Below are 16313 nucleotides of genomic sequence, written 5' to 3' on the forward strand. Positions count from 1 at the left end.
GGGTACTACTGGAATTGAATGAGTACAGCCAGGGATGCTGCTAGACATTCTACAATGCACAGGGCAGCCTCCCATAATGAAGACTCACCAAGCCCCAAAAGTCACTAATGCCTTGTTTGAAACACCCTGAAGTTGGATGACCAATTAATCTCAGTTTGCCCAGGACTTCCCAAGTGTTAGCACTGAAAGCCTTGCGTCTCAGGAAACTCCCCAGTTTCACGTAAACAGTGAAACTTGATCATCCTACTTCCTACCTACTAATATTAGAAAAGCAGACTGTATTCAAATAGTTGTTCCTTTTGGTATGAACATTCAGTCCCCTGTTGTAATGCAATTAATTCATAATCAGCATGAGCATGAATTGAGCACATATTTTCATATTTTGTCCAGTATGATGCCAAGTATGTTACCTGTATTATCTCTTTTAATCACCTTAACAATTGTATGATATTGCTATTACTACTTCCATTTTACAATTGATAAAAAGTAGGCTTATAGAGTTCAGGTAAATTGTGGAATGTTACATGGCTGGTGATGGTAGAATTAAGATAATAAAACAAGGTCTATCTTGGGTATAATGAGTATAGTTGGCATATACTTGCTTTGCAAGATTTAAAATATTTTCTCTACACTGTGCCAACCTCATAGCATAGCTTGTATTTATAATGATGATTGTCAGAATTATAATACAAACAAAATTACATTTGATATAACTATGGCTTTCTTTTTCTGAGTTGCTGGTTACAACAGTGCTGCATCAGATTTGAGCTGGTATGAAGAGCACAATTTTCTCTTAAAAGTGTGGAATTTAAAACCAGAGATCTGAGTCTAACTTGATATGTGAGCTGAGTGAATTACCTAATTTCTCTGAGTACTATGGGGAAAATGTGCAAATTAAATGGGCTAACCTTTCTAAGTCCTTGTATACTACCTAGTCTGTCACAGAAATTTCAAAAGCGGTAGTTATAATTATCAGTTTGAGGAAATTGCTTGATTTAAATGGTACAAATTAGCTTCTTGGTGACATTTTCAATAGTAGGAAAGCAGAAAGGAAGAGAGACAGACAATGTGAATACCCTAACAGTTGTAGTCTACTACAATGAAAAGGTGTCGGAGTCAGAAAGGATTTGTGCTACTATATGAAAATGTAACATTTATCTTCTCTTAAATGAGGAAAACAATGCTCGTTACTGAACGTTGTAAAGATTATGACATAGAATACACATCCTATACATTTTCCCATTTTAAAAAAGAAAAAGCAGCCCTATTCTTAGAACAGTATTTATAAATAGAGCAGGTTGAAAATCAAATACTCCATTGCAAATACTACTTTGAGTGACAAGTATTCAGTGATGGAAATGAAATATCTGTTTTTACTACAGCCAGCATTCAGATAGCCAGTTAAACAGGTGCAGCTCTATTTTGTTATGTATATGAGGGAAGGTATGGCTCCTAATGTAAAGATGTATTCAGAGCTGCAATGTAATTAAAATGACTCTAAATTATAATGTACTGAAGGTAACTACTAAATAGACAGGTGTGAGTAAAGTCCGCTTTTGTTTTGTTAAGAGTAACAATATGCTTAACGTAGGAAAACACCACTAGAAGTCCATAATTCTGTGATGAATGAAATGACACTTGTGAAGAAAGGGTACAAAAGAAGGGGATTGATTGTGGAAGAATTACCATCACCAGGCTGGACAATTTCCTGGGCAAAAGAATGATTAAACTCTCCCTTCCCTGAATAAAACTGTTTCACATTTGTGGTGAACAACACATGGACCAAGTGTATAATATAAAAGTAAAGAGGCATACCTTGAGAGGTCAATTCAAAATGAACAGACATTTCATTATGGAGAGCTCAGAGGAGGAAGGGCAGCCAGGAACCATAAATAAATTGAGAGTGTATTCCTTCTTGTTGGTGAAGATTTACCCCTATATTCCTTTACCTTGTCTCTCATATTCTTTTCTCCTTTGGTTGGGTTTCAAGACAATCTGACTCCCCCCTGCCCTTTTGTTATCATACTGGTTATCTAGAGAAGCAATTATGGAATCTACAGGTCAAAAACAGGGTGTTTGGGGATATGGAAAAGTAGTTCTGAAAGGATGACTGCTTTCTGCTGCCACTGAGGTTCATCCAATTTAACAGACACCAGGTGACACAACTGGATTTAGAGCTACAATAATTGCTTAGGAAGACAATTACGGATATGTGGGGCTCATTTGGATATTATAAACGAAGAAAATATTATCAGTTAAAAAAAGTAAAACTATCAGCAGAAATTCTCATAAAATAATGACTCACAGGCAGGGGCAGATTCAAGTATTGTGGGGCTTGACATTTATATAATTTTTTTATATATAATTCATAGTCCCATTAAGTCCAAACAATGAACACTAAAGGACAAAATCACAGTGAGTTACGAGGACTTTGGAGACTGAAACTGTTTTCTTCTCGAATGTCTTTAGACAATTTCTAGAAATTCTCACCCAGAAGTGTTTGCTAATTGCAGCCTCTGCTTCTCCTCTTCATTTACAACAGTGAAACTCCCAACAACTCCTAGGACACACCGAGGCCTGGCTATTAAGCTTCATTCGTAGCATCCTCTGCCTACAAGAACTTCCCGCTGAAGTTTATTTTATCTTGTTTGAGAAGCCTACAATTACCGTGAAACATAAATAACAGAAACTTTCCATCTGATGCTTTTTATTTCATTATAAGAACTGAAAACCTCACACACCTATCACCTATCTGGACCTCGGCCTCGCAGCTTGTATCAGTCCTGGGTTTTACAGGTACCGGGATGGTGTCCAGCTGGGCCTCGGGCTGCTCACCATGTTGCATGCCCACAGCTGGAGCCCGTGGGGACCGCACTCCGACTGCAGCTGGGGGCCGGGGGCCGGGCTGCAAGCTGGAGGGCAAGCCCGCGCCGCGCCTCCGGCTGATTGGCGGGGCCCGGCCCCTGGGGGCGGGCTCTACCCCGCTCTGGCCCGGCCTGGGGTGGCTATATTGGCACCGTTCCTGCTAGGTTAAGACGCTTCCTTGCGCGGAGCTGGACCTAAGGAGAGGGCTTCTGAGGGCGGTGCTGGCGCAGGAAGCGGAGCGAGGCTGCTGAAAGCGAGCAGGGAGCTGCGGGGCTGTAGTGAGATGAAGCAGCGGCTCAGGGAGCGGAGGCTGGCGGTGTGGCGAGACGGGCCGGCCCGGGGCTGGGGCTGCTGCTCGGGAGGCTGCTGAGGCGCCGCGGCGGCCAGCGCGGAGAGCGGCGTGCGAGAGAGAGGAGAGGCAGCGGAGCGAGGGGGAAGCCGGCTGGCTCGGGTTGGCCTCCCGGGTTGGGATCCCCCGGGTGGAACCATGCGGGTGGCCAAGTGGCTGACGGGGCTGCTGTACCAGCTCTCGCTCTTCATCACCAGATCTTGGGAAGTTCACTTCCACCCCAGGCAAGGTAAGGTCACCGCGCGGCGCCTTCAGCAGAGAGGTGGGGGCGCGGGGCCCGAGTGGGATAGGCGGACGGGGGTGGGCGAGTGAGCGGCTCTGCCCGTTGGGGGACCCTGGTCCTGCAGGGGCTCCCGGGACTCCCAGGTTAGTTAGCCCCCAGCATCCCGAGAGGTTGCGGCTGCGTCGGGTTTCGAGGAATCGAGCGCGGGGTACATGACTCCCTCTCGGGACCACGCGGTGGGGGCGCGTGGGGCAGGGTGGCGCGTTCGCCGGGAGGGCACGAATTGGCGGCGGCAGGGAAGGAAGAAGGATGGGGGAAGGAGGTGGGCTGCTCAAGGCCATGAGTGCCCTGAGTCTTTGCTTGGGGAGGGTGGAGCAAGTCGGGGGTGTGGGAAATCAGAGCACACACACAGAGCGCACGTGTGTGTGTGTGCGCGCGCTCGCCAGCCTGTGTGCATTTGTCGCGCCCCCGGGTGTATCCGGACCTGGGACCTTGAACCTTTGGCGGGACGTTTGGTTGAAGAAGTTTGCGGTTGGGGAGTTGGAAGTGCATGATTGGGTGGGGATGGGACTCAATGGCTATATCCCTGTGGTTGCAGAAGCGCTGGTGAGGACTCTGGCCTCGTACGAAGTGGTGACCCCCGCGCGGGTCAATGAGTTCGGCGAAGTGTTCCCTCAGAGTCACCACTTTAGCCGGAGGAAGCGTAGCTCGGAGGCGCTGGAGCCCACGCCGTTCAGGACCCACTACCGAATTAGCGCCTATGGGCAGCTCTTCCAGCTGAACCTGAGCGCGGACGCGGCCTTCCTGGCGGCTGGTTACACCGAGGTGCACTTGGGAGGCCCCGCGCCCGCGGCGGAGGAAAGCAGCGCGGTGCCCCCAGATCTGCGCCACTGCTTCTATCGCGGCCAGGTCAATGCTCGGGAGGATCATACAGCTGTCTTCAGCCTCTGTGGAGGCCTGGTAAGCGCCCTGGGGTCCTTTGGCATGATCTTGGGATCTAGTGAAGAGCTGCGTTCAGGCAGCCTTGCAATGGGTTTTTCCGAGTTGGTTGGTGACTCCAGATCAGAGTGGACCACCCGAGGGATTAACACCTAGATTAACTCAAGCCAGAGGCCATTCCTTCCTGCAGTGAGAGAGGTTGGGAGGAACAGCATGTCTACCTGCTGGACAAAATAGTTTCTTCTGAGCAAAGCTGAGACTTACTTAAAAGTGTCAGACAGAGGCTGGGTTAGTGAGTCAGGGAGTGGCCTTATGAGGCCTCTGTTACAAATGAAGTGTGATTTCACTCGGACACATCCATTTCTCACCATCTATTGAGGCAGAATCTCCTGCATTTACTTAAATTTGTTCTTTGAATTTAGAATGACAGAAGGAAAAGAACGAATACACATAAAACGAAAAGGTTTAAAAAGGAAGAGTTGGTTTTTGATAGTATGGGGATGGCTATTAATCTGTGAGGTACAGAATAGAGAAGAGGTTGAATATGCCTGTTTAAAATGCAGTGTTTCAAAACGTAGAGAACCTACAGAGGTCTGATGCCAGTGAATGGTCATTAGAGTGACAGAGTGAGAGATGGAGACTTGGTAAAAACCTCATTGTGGAGAGAGAAAATAAAATGGAAAAACTGGGTTGTATTTGTTTCATTTGTTTTCCTCTAAAGCCGAGGTTCTAAATTATTTTGCTATGAGCTTCAGCAGTCTGGGGAAACCTAGGACCTCTTCTCTAAATTCTTCTAAAATAATAATTTTTGTGTTATTTTACACATTTAAAATTGTGTAATTGGCTTCCTTTTAAATGCTAATAGTAATCAACAATGTTATAACTACTACACTTTGTGGTGTGATCACATATACTTATTTAATAATGCATTAGATAATATCTATTGGGGAGGGGCCTATTTACTACTACACTTTTTTACTAATGGGTATGAAAGATCCAGATAGCTACATCAACTCTAATGGGATATAAAAGTGCCATTTTATTGGTAACGAAGTCACAATGTCTGTGGTTTTACCTACAATCATAATTGAAGGAAATTTAAGTGTCAAAGGTTAGTGAAAATGAAGATGTAATGCTTTCCCTTCCAGGTTCATAGAACCCCAGATACATAACACTTCTGTTAGAACAAAGATGAGCTCACTTCATCATTAACTCCTCCAATACATATTCAAGAAGAAACAACTAGGATTTCAGTTACAGGATTCTAGTGTTTTCTCCAAGTATTTTAGTTTTGGGTTTTTTTTGTTTGTTTTCAGCAAAATTTAAAAGAGTAAATTCAGAACATCAATAGTGCCTATTCCTTAAGTAAAAAATTGAAAGGGATCAAATATATGGTGATGGAAGGAGAACTGACTCTGGGTGGTGAACACACAACATGATATATAGATGATGTATTACAGAATTATACACCTGAAACCTATGTAACTTTACTAACCATTGTCACTCCAATAAACTTTAAAAAAAAAAATTTTTAAATTGGTAACAGTTCTCACCAGGCCAAATTTAATATTTCCTCTTAGGTTAATTGATGTAAGATGTCTTCCTGGGTGTGAATATTGATCATTCCTAAATGTGGAAAGTCACTTTGGTCTTTTTCATGCTGTTATCTTGAGCTGTATTTACATGGAATGCCTTGAACAATTTTTTTTTTTTCCCTTTCTGCTGTGGGTAAATGTGAAATGCTTGTAGCAGAAACACACTAATATTTACATGGCCACCTAAACATCAAAGGAAAGAAAAATACTCTTTTTCTATAACCTTTCAATATAATGTTTAGTTTGTCTGGAAAAGTCTATATTTACTATCCCACATTTGTCATAGTCAATATGTTTTCTTGATTTAGTATTTTATGGCATGGAAAAACATTCCAGATGGGAAGCATTATTAGGAGTGATGTTTCTGCTCATGTTGATTCATAATGTTGGCGTAGTTCAAATTATTATTCAGTGTCCCCTTTTGAAATCAGAAAACAGTTGGAAATGTTTAAGTCTTAACCGGAGTTCATCCTTTCCTGTCACTGTCAATTTGGATGTGGTGGCTTAAGTCACTATGCATTATTAATCTGATTTATGTGTGCACTTTGATTTTTGATAGACTTATTGATATATCAGAGTTTAACATTTTAAAAAGTTATTTTTATACCGATGTAACTTAGTTTTATCTTAATTTCTTTGTATCTGGAAGACTACGTCAAGGACATTAGTCATGGTAGAGGTAGAAAAGTTCCAGTAATACAGCAAATAGAAGTACTGGGATCTAAACTTTTTTTTCAGTAGTGTGATCATGACCAATTACAAATCTAAATGATTAATGAGGTTAGTCACATTTCTTTGATCCTATTTTTGATATTAGTACTAAAACGCAGACACACACATATATATTGTGTATTTTATTTCTACCCTGACTCTGTCATTAATTTTTGTTAGATTAATCGTTTCATCAAATAGCAGAACTTCTGGTAGGTTTTAGAGTCCATTTGTCATTGTATCAAATTCTTCTTTCTAGTCTCAGGTTAGACTTTAGATAAAATTGTGGTACCCACAACCTGGCCCGGCTGTGTTGTTTGCAGATCAGTCTTGATACAGTGCCCCAGAAGTCAATGCCAACCTACTGACCTGGCTCCTGCTTGCTTCCCGACTTACCTTTGGGATTTTGTGTCTGCGACAGTGATGATCTGGCTTTGACCTCTGTCAGGCGATTAAACCCTAAGGTTGATGTTTACTGAAGGAGTTTTCAAGTCAGTCTTGTTAACTTAAGAGTTCTCTTTTTTTCTAGTTGCTCTTTGCTTTGTTTTAGTTTTGCTTTTAATCATGAAGGGATGTTGTACTTAATCAAATGTTTTTTCCTGAACATAATGAAATGAGCATGTGATTTCCTCATTTTTTCTGCTAATGTGTGTTATACATCTCTGGATTTAAGCATGCATTGACCATTGATGAAAATTGACCCCATACAGGGCCATTACGTGTTCTATCTTTGTATTGTGTGGGAGGGAGGTGGGAAAAATCATACTGTGCTCCAGTTTCTCTAGTTTCTGATGTCCTTCGTGCCTTAGTCTCTTTGTCTTTCTGGCACTAGCAGCTGAATTGTGGACCTGAGAACTTGTGGCCTTTCTTTGCTCAGTTAGGACTCACTGACCATTCCCTCCTGGGCTCTCACTGGTAACGCATATCCCTCTGAGTTCTGCTTGCAACATATATTTAATTTCTTGTCTGCTTGATGCATTCGTTGTGCAGACCTCAGACATAAGGGTCACTTTGCTCCTGCTGCAGCACCCTCTCCGTGTGGAGTGGTTTCGTGATGCTACTGGTAATCTCCCAGACCCCTCGAAGGGTCGGAAACCCTCCATGGTCTTTGAAAATCAGGGGACATTTGGTTTCTCTCTTTGCCAAATTCTGCCACACCTGTAATTTTGGTGTGTGTGTGTGTGTATTGGGGGGGGGGTGCTTTTTCAGAGGGTCCCTCCCTGAATCCCACATAGCATGCTAAAGCACTTGTCTTGGCAGTCCTCTTAAACTATCTAACATGCTTTCTGTTTCCGGGTCTTAACCTCCACTAGAGAAGTTAGCACATATGCATCTTTCCAACTGTTTGGTTTGCCAACATCACCCTTTTCTTCCTGGAATCCACTGTTTCCCGCTCACATCTCATTGACTTAACCTGTTCCCCTTTGAGGAAGGGTAGCATCTGCCCTTCCTCTCTCTGGTGGCTGCTGAGGAATGTAACTTTTAGAGGAAAAGGATGAAATTTTTTTTCAAAATATCCCTTTACATACAACCGTTTTAGAAAATTGTTTCCATGGCCATATTAATGATCTTTTCATAATGTTGGTATACTTTGCCAAAGTAGAAGTCAGTGTTTAACAAGTTGGTGTATTTTTGGCATATACTTGTCACGACAGCATGTATCAATTGTATAGAGGCTATTCCCCACAACCCTGTGCTCTACTCGCCCTCTTCTCATGTTACCTGGTGGGTTCCATTCTTCCAGAGGCCCTCAGGGTCTAACCTGACTGCTCAGACAGTTAACTTCACTATTTCTTGGTGGGATTTTAAGCAGTACAGTCTTTGGTTGAAAGAAACAGTTTCCAGATGTCATAAAACCAGACATTGCATCTGGATTATACAGTATTCTCATAGAGTAGCTTGCAGTGGCTGTGTGTACTTTTTTGAAGTTTCTCATATGAACCATTCTACAGCATGTCAGGCACTAATGCTCTCTGATGACTGATGATTGAGTTGCTCTAGTAACTTCTTGTTCAGACAAGAAATAATTGTATGGAAACTATCAGTAGTGTCGTTACAGGATTTTGTCTATTCTGGGAAAATTTTATTTTCTATATTCCTATTTGTCCAGAACTAATACAGCCCCAGTCATTACACATGCCATTCTGTATTCATATTTATTTGTTGGAAAAATTCATAAGGACCTCCTTTAATTTTTCATAAACTCATTCAAGTATTCAGTCAAACAACATGGGAGAATGTCTTATGCCTCTACTTTTAACATTCTAGTGTTAGTCTAGGGTCTTCCAAGAAGCAGATGGCAAGAGGGGATTAAGTGTGCAAGGATCTTAGAGCAAGTATCTGTGTTAGAGCAAATAAAAAGAGAGTAATGAAGTCTGAAACAGGTGAAGACAGAGGATGAGCATGTTGCGTAGGAACATTCTAGGCTGCTGGGCAGTCTAAGTAAGACTCACCAAAGCACGCCTCAAGACATTTGGTTGGGAGAAGAGTCCCGTGCCTCCTAATGAGTTTACTCTTAGCATCCTTGCTATACTCGGGTACTGACTGGGACTCGCACTTGGGACACAAACACTGTGATGGATTTCAAAGCCCAGCACCTGGGGCCCTGGGCCAGTTATGCCCAGCATTCTCAGGGCCACCACATAGTGACACCAGGCACACAAATACTTAATGAAAATAGTGAAGGAGTGCAAAAAGTGCTATGTGAACTTTGAGAAAGGAGTGATTAAGAGTGTTATGAGACCTGTATTGGACAAGGCTTCTCGATTGGACTTTGAGGGATGAATAAACATGTGACTAGGAAAAGGGCTTCTTGTGGGTCTGTGTAGCTGAAAAGTAGGGCAGGTTAGAAGGCGAGGGTGAAAGGTAATGTTGGAGTCAGATTGTTGAGGCCTGGAATGCATTGTGAGGGATGAGGGCTTGAACTGCAGATGGTGGGCTAGTTTGATGTGTTAGGAGAGGTCTTCCCTTATGCGACATTGTGCAGGGTACCAGGGAGGAGTGAGTCACTGAGGACTACTGCTGTAGTCTCAGGGTAAGGAAGAGAGGCCACTTGAAGTGTGTGGTTTTAGTGGTGAAGAAGAGTGGGTGCCTATGGAAGGTGCACTACTGTAGACCAGTGGTTCTCAACTGGGAGCAGTCCCCCCTACCCCCCACCCCCCACCCCCACAAAAGGGACATTTGGCAATGTGTGGAGACATTTTTGGCTGTCACCGTTTATAGGGTTTCTGGGTGGGAATTTCTGCCCATTCTCAGGATTTTTTTTTGCTTTTCCTTTCCCGAATCCTGAGAAAAGTTGGTTGGGAAATCGGGAAAAATTGGCTCCTTAAACCCAGGTGGTTGGTAGTATCGGCCATCGCTTTGCGGAAATGATTCATCGTGGAGAACAGAAAACAGTTTGTATCTCAGGATTCTGGAATGGGAAAGCGAAAAAAATTCCTGAGAACGGGCGGGAATTCCTGCCCGGAAACCCTAAAGATGTGCGGAATAGGGAGAGGGGAAGCTATGTAGAAGCTGGGGATGTTGCTGAACATTCCACAATGCATAAAACGGCTTCCTACAACACAAGTTATCAAAATGTTGGTAGTGCTGAAGTTGAGCAAACTTGCAGGAGAACCACTAGAATTTTGGACTGTAAGAGGAGACCAAAATGGTTCTAATGACTCTGACTTAAATCACCGAGGGATCCTGTGGCCTTTAAGAAAGGTAATGACAGAGAAACAGATGGCAAGAAAGGGATGATTCTAGAAACATGTGTTTGATTCTATCATAGGTTTACTTTAATCTTCATAATTGTTTGAATGTCGTCTAGAACGTCCTTTCCCTTAAACTGCCACTCATCCATCCAGATCCATTTAGAGCCTTCTTTTCTTTCCCCTGTTCCTCTCTAGACAGAGCTGACCAGGCCTTTTTTTGTTTCACCACTGGATGTTTTATGCATAATATATTGAATTGTAGTTACTTGTCCATAATTCTATCTCATTTGTAAGTTTTAAGTGTAGGGATGATATATATTCATTTTAGCATATATATATATATATATATATATATATATATATACACACACACACATATATATGTATATATATATATACACATGCGCACACACACAATATAGCATATAGAAATTTTCAATATGTATATGAATGAATGAACTAAAGCAGCTTTTACTAATATGTACCAAATAATTAGGTTAGCTCTTCTTTACATCAGTCATTCAGTAAAGGAAAATTGTATTAGCAATTTTAGTTGACGTATTTGAACATAAAATTTGTATAGATTAAATCTTTTTCAGATGATATCTAAGTTGTGTTCCATTCATATGGGCTTACACTGCACTTTTGTTACTTGTAACTTGATTCTTGTTTTGCTAATAACTACAGTTTTCATAAAATATAGTTAATTAAGCTGTCAAATTCATAATATTCAGAGGAAGAAATGGATTGTTCACTCTTTTTCAACAAATGCTGATCAATCATTTATGTACTAATCACCTTTAGATATTGGTGGTACATAATGTCCTATTACAGCATTAAATTTATTAATTAAAAATATTCATGAGCTACATAAATGACTTATTACCACAGTAATAGCATGGAGGAGGCATACGAACTCTTGATTGCCTCAGTCCAAACGTGTACTCTCAGTCCAAAGAATGGACACCACTTCTATGTACATTCTGTTGATGAAAACCAGTTGCCTGGCTCTAGATTCAGAAGGCTGGAAAATGAAGAACAGTGATATGCTCAGAACAAAGACGGGAGAGTAGATAATGGTGATCACCAACAGTCTTTACCACAGGACATCCTTCTGTTCACCAAATATCTCTTTGCTCTTCTCTTCCTACACATCAAACATATTCATCTTCAGCCCTGGAGGGACAGTGTCTCTGGCTCAAAGTCCAGGATCTCTGGGTAATACAGTCTTCTCCATAAAGTTCAGATGTGGCTCTTTGTGGTTTAGCAACTAATGAATTAATAGGACAAATTATCTGCACCTCCCCCAAGCCAATGTACAGCCTAGTCAGCATGACTGCAGCCCTAATGTTAGCCTTCTACAGCGAGAAGGGGAGATACCCAATAGTCACTGATTTATACAATTCTGGATTTCTTCTGGGAGAGACCAACTAATAAGCAGGAGGAGAGTTTCTTGATTATCATCCTTGATTCATCTTTCTGAGAAGTCCATCAGTCACCAAGGTTCCTGGCTCTGGTTCTCTCGGAGGATCTTGCCCATCCTCCATGGCCACATTTGAAATCGATTCTGGGGAAGATGCCATGAGGGGGTGGGGCTTCAGGAATGCTAGCGTAATTCTGAGAGTCTGTAGATTACAATGAAAACAGTCAAGGCTTCTTCAGTCCAGGCTCATGGTTTCTTTGACCATATAATCAAAAACCTAGTTGACTTCTGATGGCAAATCAAGTTTTGCTAATTGCTTCAAGTTAGTTTCCTGTGACAGTTGCCAAAAGCCTAAAAGGTATTTATGTTCAATCCAAAGGCCAAGAATATCTTATAAGGCAAAACAAAATACTGGATTCTCGTCCTACTGGTAAACCAAATAAAATTCCTATTGTATTGAAAATGTAGAAAAACATGTATTGTAATATTTAGGTAGGTAATGCAAAGGGAGACATAACAAATGAAAAAATGTTTGCCTAGATAATTGAAGGGTACCATATATCTAAATAAGTAAGTTAAAAGATAGAGTAGGAAAATATAAATATGATAGATGGTCTGGCGGGTATATGGCATTGTGTACTTGTAGATATTATATATACATATATCTTTTAGAGTAATGTTGACTTATAACATTTGGCAATATATCATGATCATATTTCCATTATTTACCTATGAATTAGTTCTTAATGATTTATTGTTAAATTTCTAGATGCTATAATGACTTCAGATTTTATGTCTTCACAGATATTTTAGTAAGAGGTTGGGAGAGGCTGTCCTGAGAACCACTTCCCAGACCCCACAAGAATGTGGCTTTTCTTTGACAGTTCTCTCCACTTTCAGTGAGTTCATATGACTTGAAAAACACCCTAGTGCTTACAAGAAAGAGAAATACCACATAACTTAGTCCTTATTATTGATGTAGCTCAGACACTATTTGAACCTGGGTCATTTAGCTACATAAATCTTGGGTAGATAAGTCTCAAGTCTTTGTCTTATTTTCACGATCCTCATGGGCAAGGACTTAGTGAGGGAGCAGTCTCTTTTTAAGTGAGGTATCAGTAACATTTCCTTTTTATTGTCCCCTCTCACTTTTACACTGGAAACCTGGAATTGTCCTGTGGAATGGGGAATGAAGAATGCTGCTAGAGGAGAAAAGAAAGACTCATCTTTTTAAAAATCTTGCAATAAATATTCTGCTTTAGACTTCTGGAGCCAATTATGTTTTCTTCATATCATGGATTCATTCATTCAGTGTGTGCGTATATATGATACAGTATTTCCTATGATCAGTGAGTGGTGTTGTAATGAGAAACTGTCAGGGAGACAAACCTTTTGAACTGAACAGAGTATCCCAGAATAACGATGACGCTCAGAATTAATCTTCATGACCCTTTTTACATAGCAATTATTTTCTGCCTAGGTTTAAAGGGGCAGCTGAAACATTGGTTTTTATGGAGAATTTTTTAATCCTATTTCAAAATATATTCAATTTCAAAAGTTATTGACATTATTTTAACATGCATTGTATTTCTCAGGAAATTAGGTAGATAGAATTATTTCTATTTTGTTTTACATGTCATGGAACTTGAGGTCCAAGATATGAAGTGACTTGCCCAAGATTCCATGAATGCAAACCCAAGACTCATACTTAGGCTCTCTTATTACAAATAACATCAAACTGTTTCTTATTATATGACATGATTAAAGATTGAAAAACTAAATTTGTAGACATCATGGTACCATGTTTCCCTGAAAATAAGACCTAGCTGGACAATCAGCTCTAATGCGTCTTTTGGAGCAAAAATTAATATAAGACCCAGTCTTATTTTATTATAAGATTGGGTATAATATAATATAATACTGGGTCTTTATTAATTTTTGCTCCAAATGATGCATTAGAGCTGATTGTCTGGCTAAGTCTTATTTTCGGGGAAACACGGTAGTAATTACCAGTGATCAAGCTCTTAAGTGAAAATCCAATTTTATTAATAGTTGGGAGCAATTTGTTACTAAAATTTCTCAGTGTAGGCTTTAATTGCCTTATTCAATAGTACCTTATTTTTTTAATGTTGTTCTCTAGTTACCTTATGTAATAACTAAATGATCTGGGGAAAGAGTACAAATGGTTTATGTTTTGTACTTGTTTTTATCCTTCAATGAAATCTGAGAGTACACTATTGGTTGTTGCTATAGTATAATACATGTGTTTGTCATGTATTCAGGAAAAAAACTATATGGACGGATGCCATGATACTGAAATAAGAACATTTTGGAAAAACAATTGTATAAAAATCCTCTAAACATATAAAAATGTTGGCCTATGAGAGTAAATTGAAACCAGTTGTACAATCACTTACTGCCTTTCCAAACCGCTTGGCAAATAGAACATCATTGCTCCAAGTAATTGGGAAATCCTTGCCCAAGTGAAAACTAGTTTTGCTGCTTTTAATAGTCATCAAATGAAAGTGTTTGGAATTTGATTGGCATTTCTCCTGAATCAAATTGCAGTGCCTATCTGCAGACAGGGAAGTTGCTAAAAATATGGCATGATCTAAACATAATTCTATCAACCACCTGTTAAGTCTTCCAGTTCCTTACCAGGTTCCTTTCCAAGTTAAAAAAAATAAATGCTTCATTAGGAGCCTTTAGACGAAGCTCTAATATTTTTATTCTTTGAACAGAAAGTCTTCTGCATATAGTAGATTACAGAAAAATTGGTAGAAGTAAAATTCTTTTAACTACTTCATTGATAAATACAGGGAAGTCACTCTGAGGACGAATTATTTGCCATTTGTTCTTGAACAAATTTTAAAACATAAAGGTTTGGTTGAAGAAAAGGCCTTTGAGTTATAAAGGCAAATTCTTAGCACAACTTACAAGCTGATGGACTCTGGATAGAACTATATTTGCTTTTCACCTGGGAATACAGGTTGGGCCCATGTGCAGTTTTATTGGAACTTTATAATAGAAGTAACTCATAGTCAGGTTTTGGTTTAAAGGAGTACAAAAAATTTTCCAAGGTATAAATATTTTCAGTATTCTTTGGGAAAGTATGCCATTATTCAAAATAGTTTTGTAGGTGCATTTAGATTAAGTAACAAGTTACCTCATGTCTATTTGTATCTTTACCAAGATGCTATCCATCTCCCATCTTCAGCATGCTTTTTAAAAAAAGGCAGAAAGAGATTTTCCATGGGTCCATTTACTGGGATTTCAAAACCAGTGTCTTTGTAATTTATTAATATAGCTGAAATTATCTCTGGGAGCAGAGAAAGCTGGAATTTTGGTATATATTAGAAGTGGGTGTAATTATATCTAGAAAACACACTGGTGGAACTAAATAATGCAAGCGTATATAGAGGCCACTGGAAAAGTATTAAAAAATAGATGAATGCTGAATATATAGCTTTTTATTTTAAGACTATAATTTCAGTATATATGATGGAATTTCATTAATATTTAAGCTTTTGAAAAATATGTAATCCTAACATATTAGCACATTACCTAACCAAGAGTGGTTGAACATTTTCATTTTCAGCATTGAAATAAAATTATGTAAATATCTCAGACAAGTCTGCAAATTGCCATAATTTAAAAATGTTAGAGGGAAAAAAAAGATTACTAAAGGGTATATGGGGAGAAAAAGCCAGGTGTTCCGTCATATTTGTTGCAAAAATGTTCATTTCTACAGCTATGTATTGAGTGCTATGTTCCAGGCAATGTTTTAGGTTTTGGAACTGTAAAAATAAAAAACCCTTTGTTATCTTTTGAGGAGAAATTGATCTAGATAATTATGAGGGTAAAGAGAACTTTATGACTGCAATTGCCACAATAATTTAAATGGCTTTAAATGATTATTCAGTTAAAAGTGACATGAACTGTGTTTATTATTTACAGTAAAATTTAAAGCAGTGATTTCAAAGTCATCTCAAAATCATTTTAAGGTATTTGTAATTAAAAAATGGAAGCGGTGCCTCATTCCCTGAAACTGGGCTTATACTATCTATAACTGAGTAATTCATATGTGTATTCATTTCTGAATTGGTTCTTCGTAGAAATACGCTTTTCTAAGTGGAAAATTGCAAGGTTTTAAATGTAGATAAATGTATATCTGTATATTCTGAAGTGTGATGAGTGCTTTTCGATGTCAAGCATAATGTGTGGCCCTGTCTGCCCAGCTGCTTTTCCTGCATACCCCTTGCTGGCACAGCTTCAGCCTCACTGTACTGTCTCATTTGAACCTGCCAAGCTTTTCCCATCACTGGGCCTTTCAGTCACTGCTCCTTCTGTTTGGAATATTCTTCCGGAGTTTTCTGTGGCGACATCCTCATTATGCTAGCTTCACCCTCTACCGTTGCCTCCTTACCTTATTTTATTTTCTCCATTGCACCTATTAGCACCTGGCATATTATATTTTCGTTTATTGTCTGCCTTTTCCTCTATAAATTATTTG

The 16313-nt window shown here is 39.9% G+C and overlaps 1 protein-coding gene across 1 annotated transcript in view; it reads left to right on the plus strand.

The window, feature by feature from the left end:
• Nucleotides 1-3007: 3007 nt before the first annotated feature.
• ADAMTS20 (ADAM metallopeptidase with thrombospondin type 1 motif 20) overlaps nt 3008-16313 on the plus strand; it is a 151445-nt gene continuing 138139 nt past the window's right edge. The window contains 2 exon segments of the mRNA XM_019748447.2: nt 3008-3443; nt 4036-4397. Coding sequence (XP_019604006.2) covers nt 3353-3443; nt 4036-4397 — 453 coding nt within the window. The 5' untranslated portion in view covers nt 3008-3352.

This window comes from Rhinolophus sinicus, linkage group LG02 (assembly GCF_036562045.2).
Source record: "Rhinolophus sinicus isolate RSC01 linkage group LG02, ASM3656204v1, whole genome shotgun sequence".
NCBI lineage: Eukaryota > Metazoa > Chordata > Mammalia > Chiroptera > Rhinolophidae > Rhinolophus > Rhinolophus sinicus.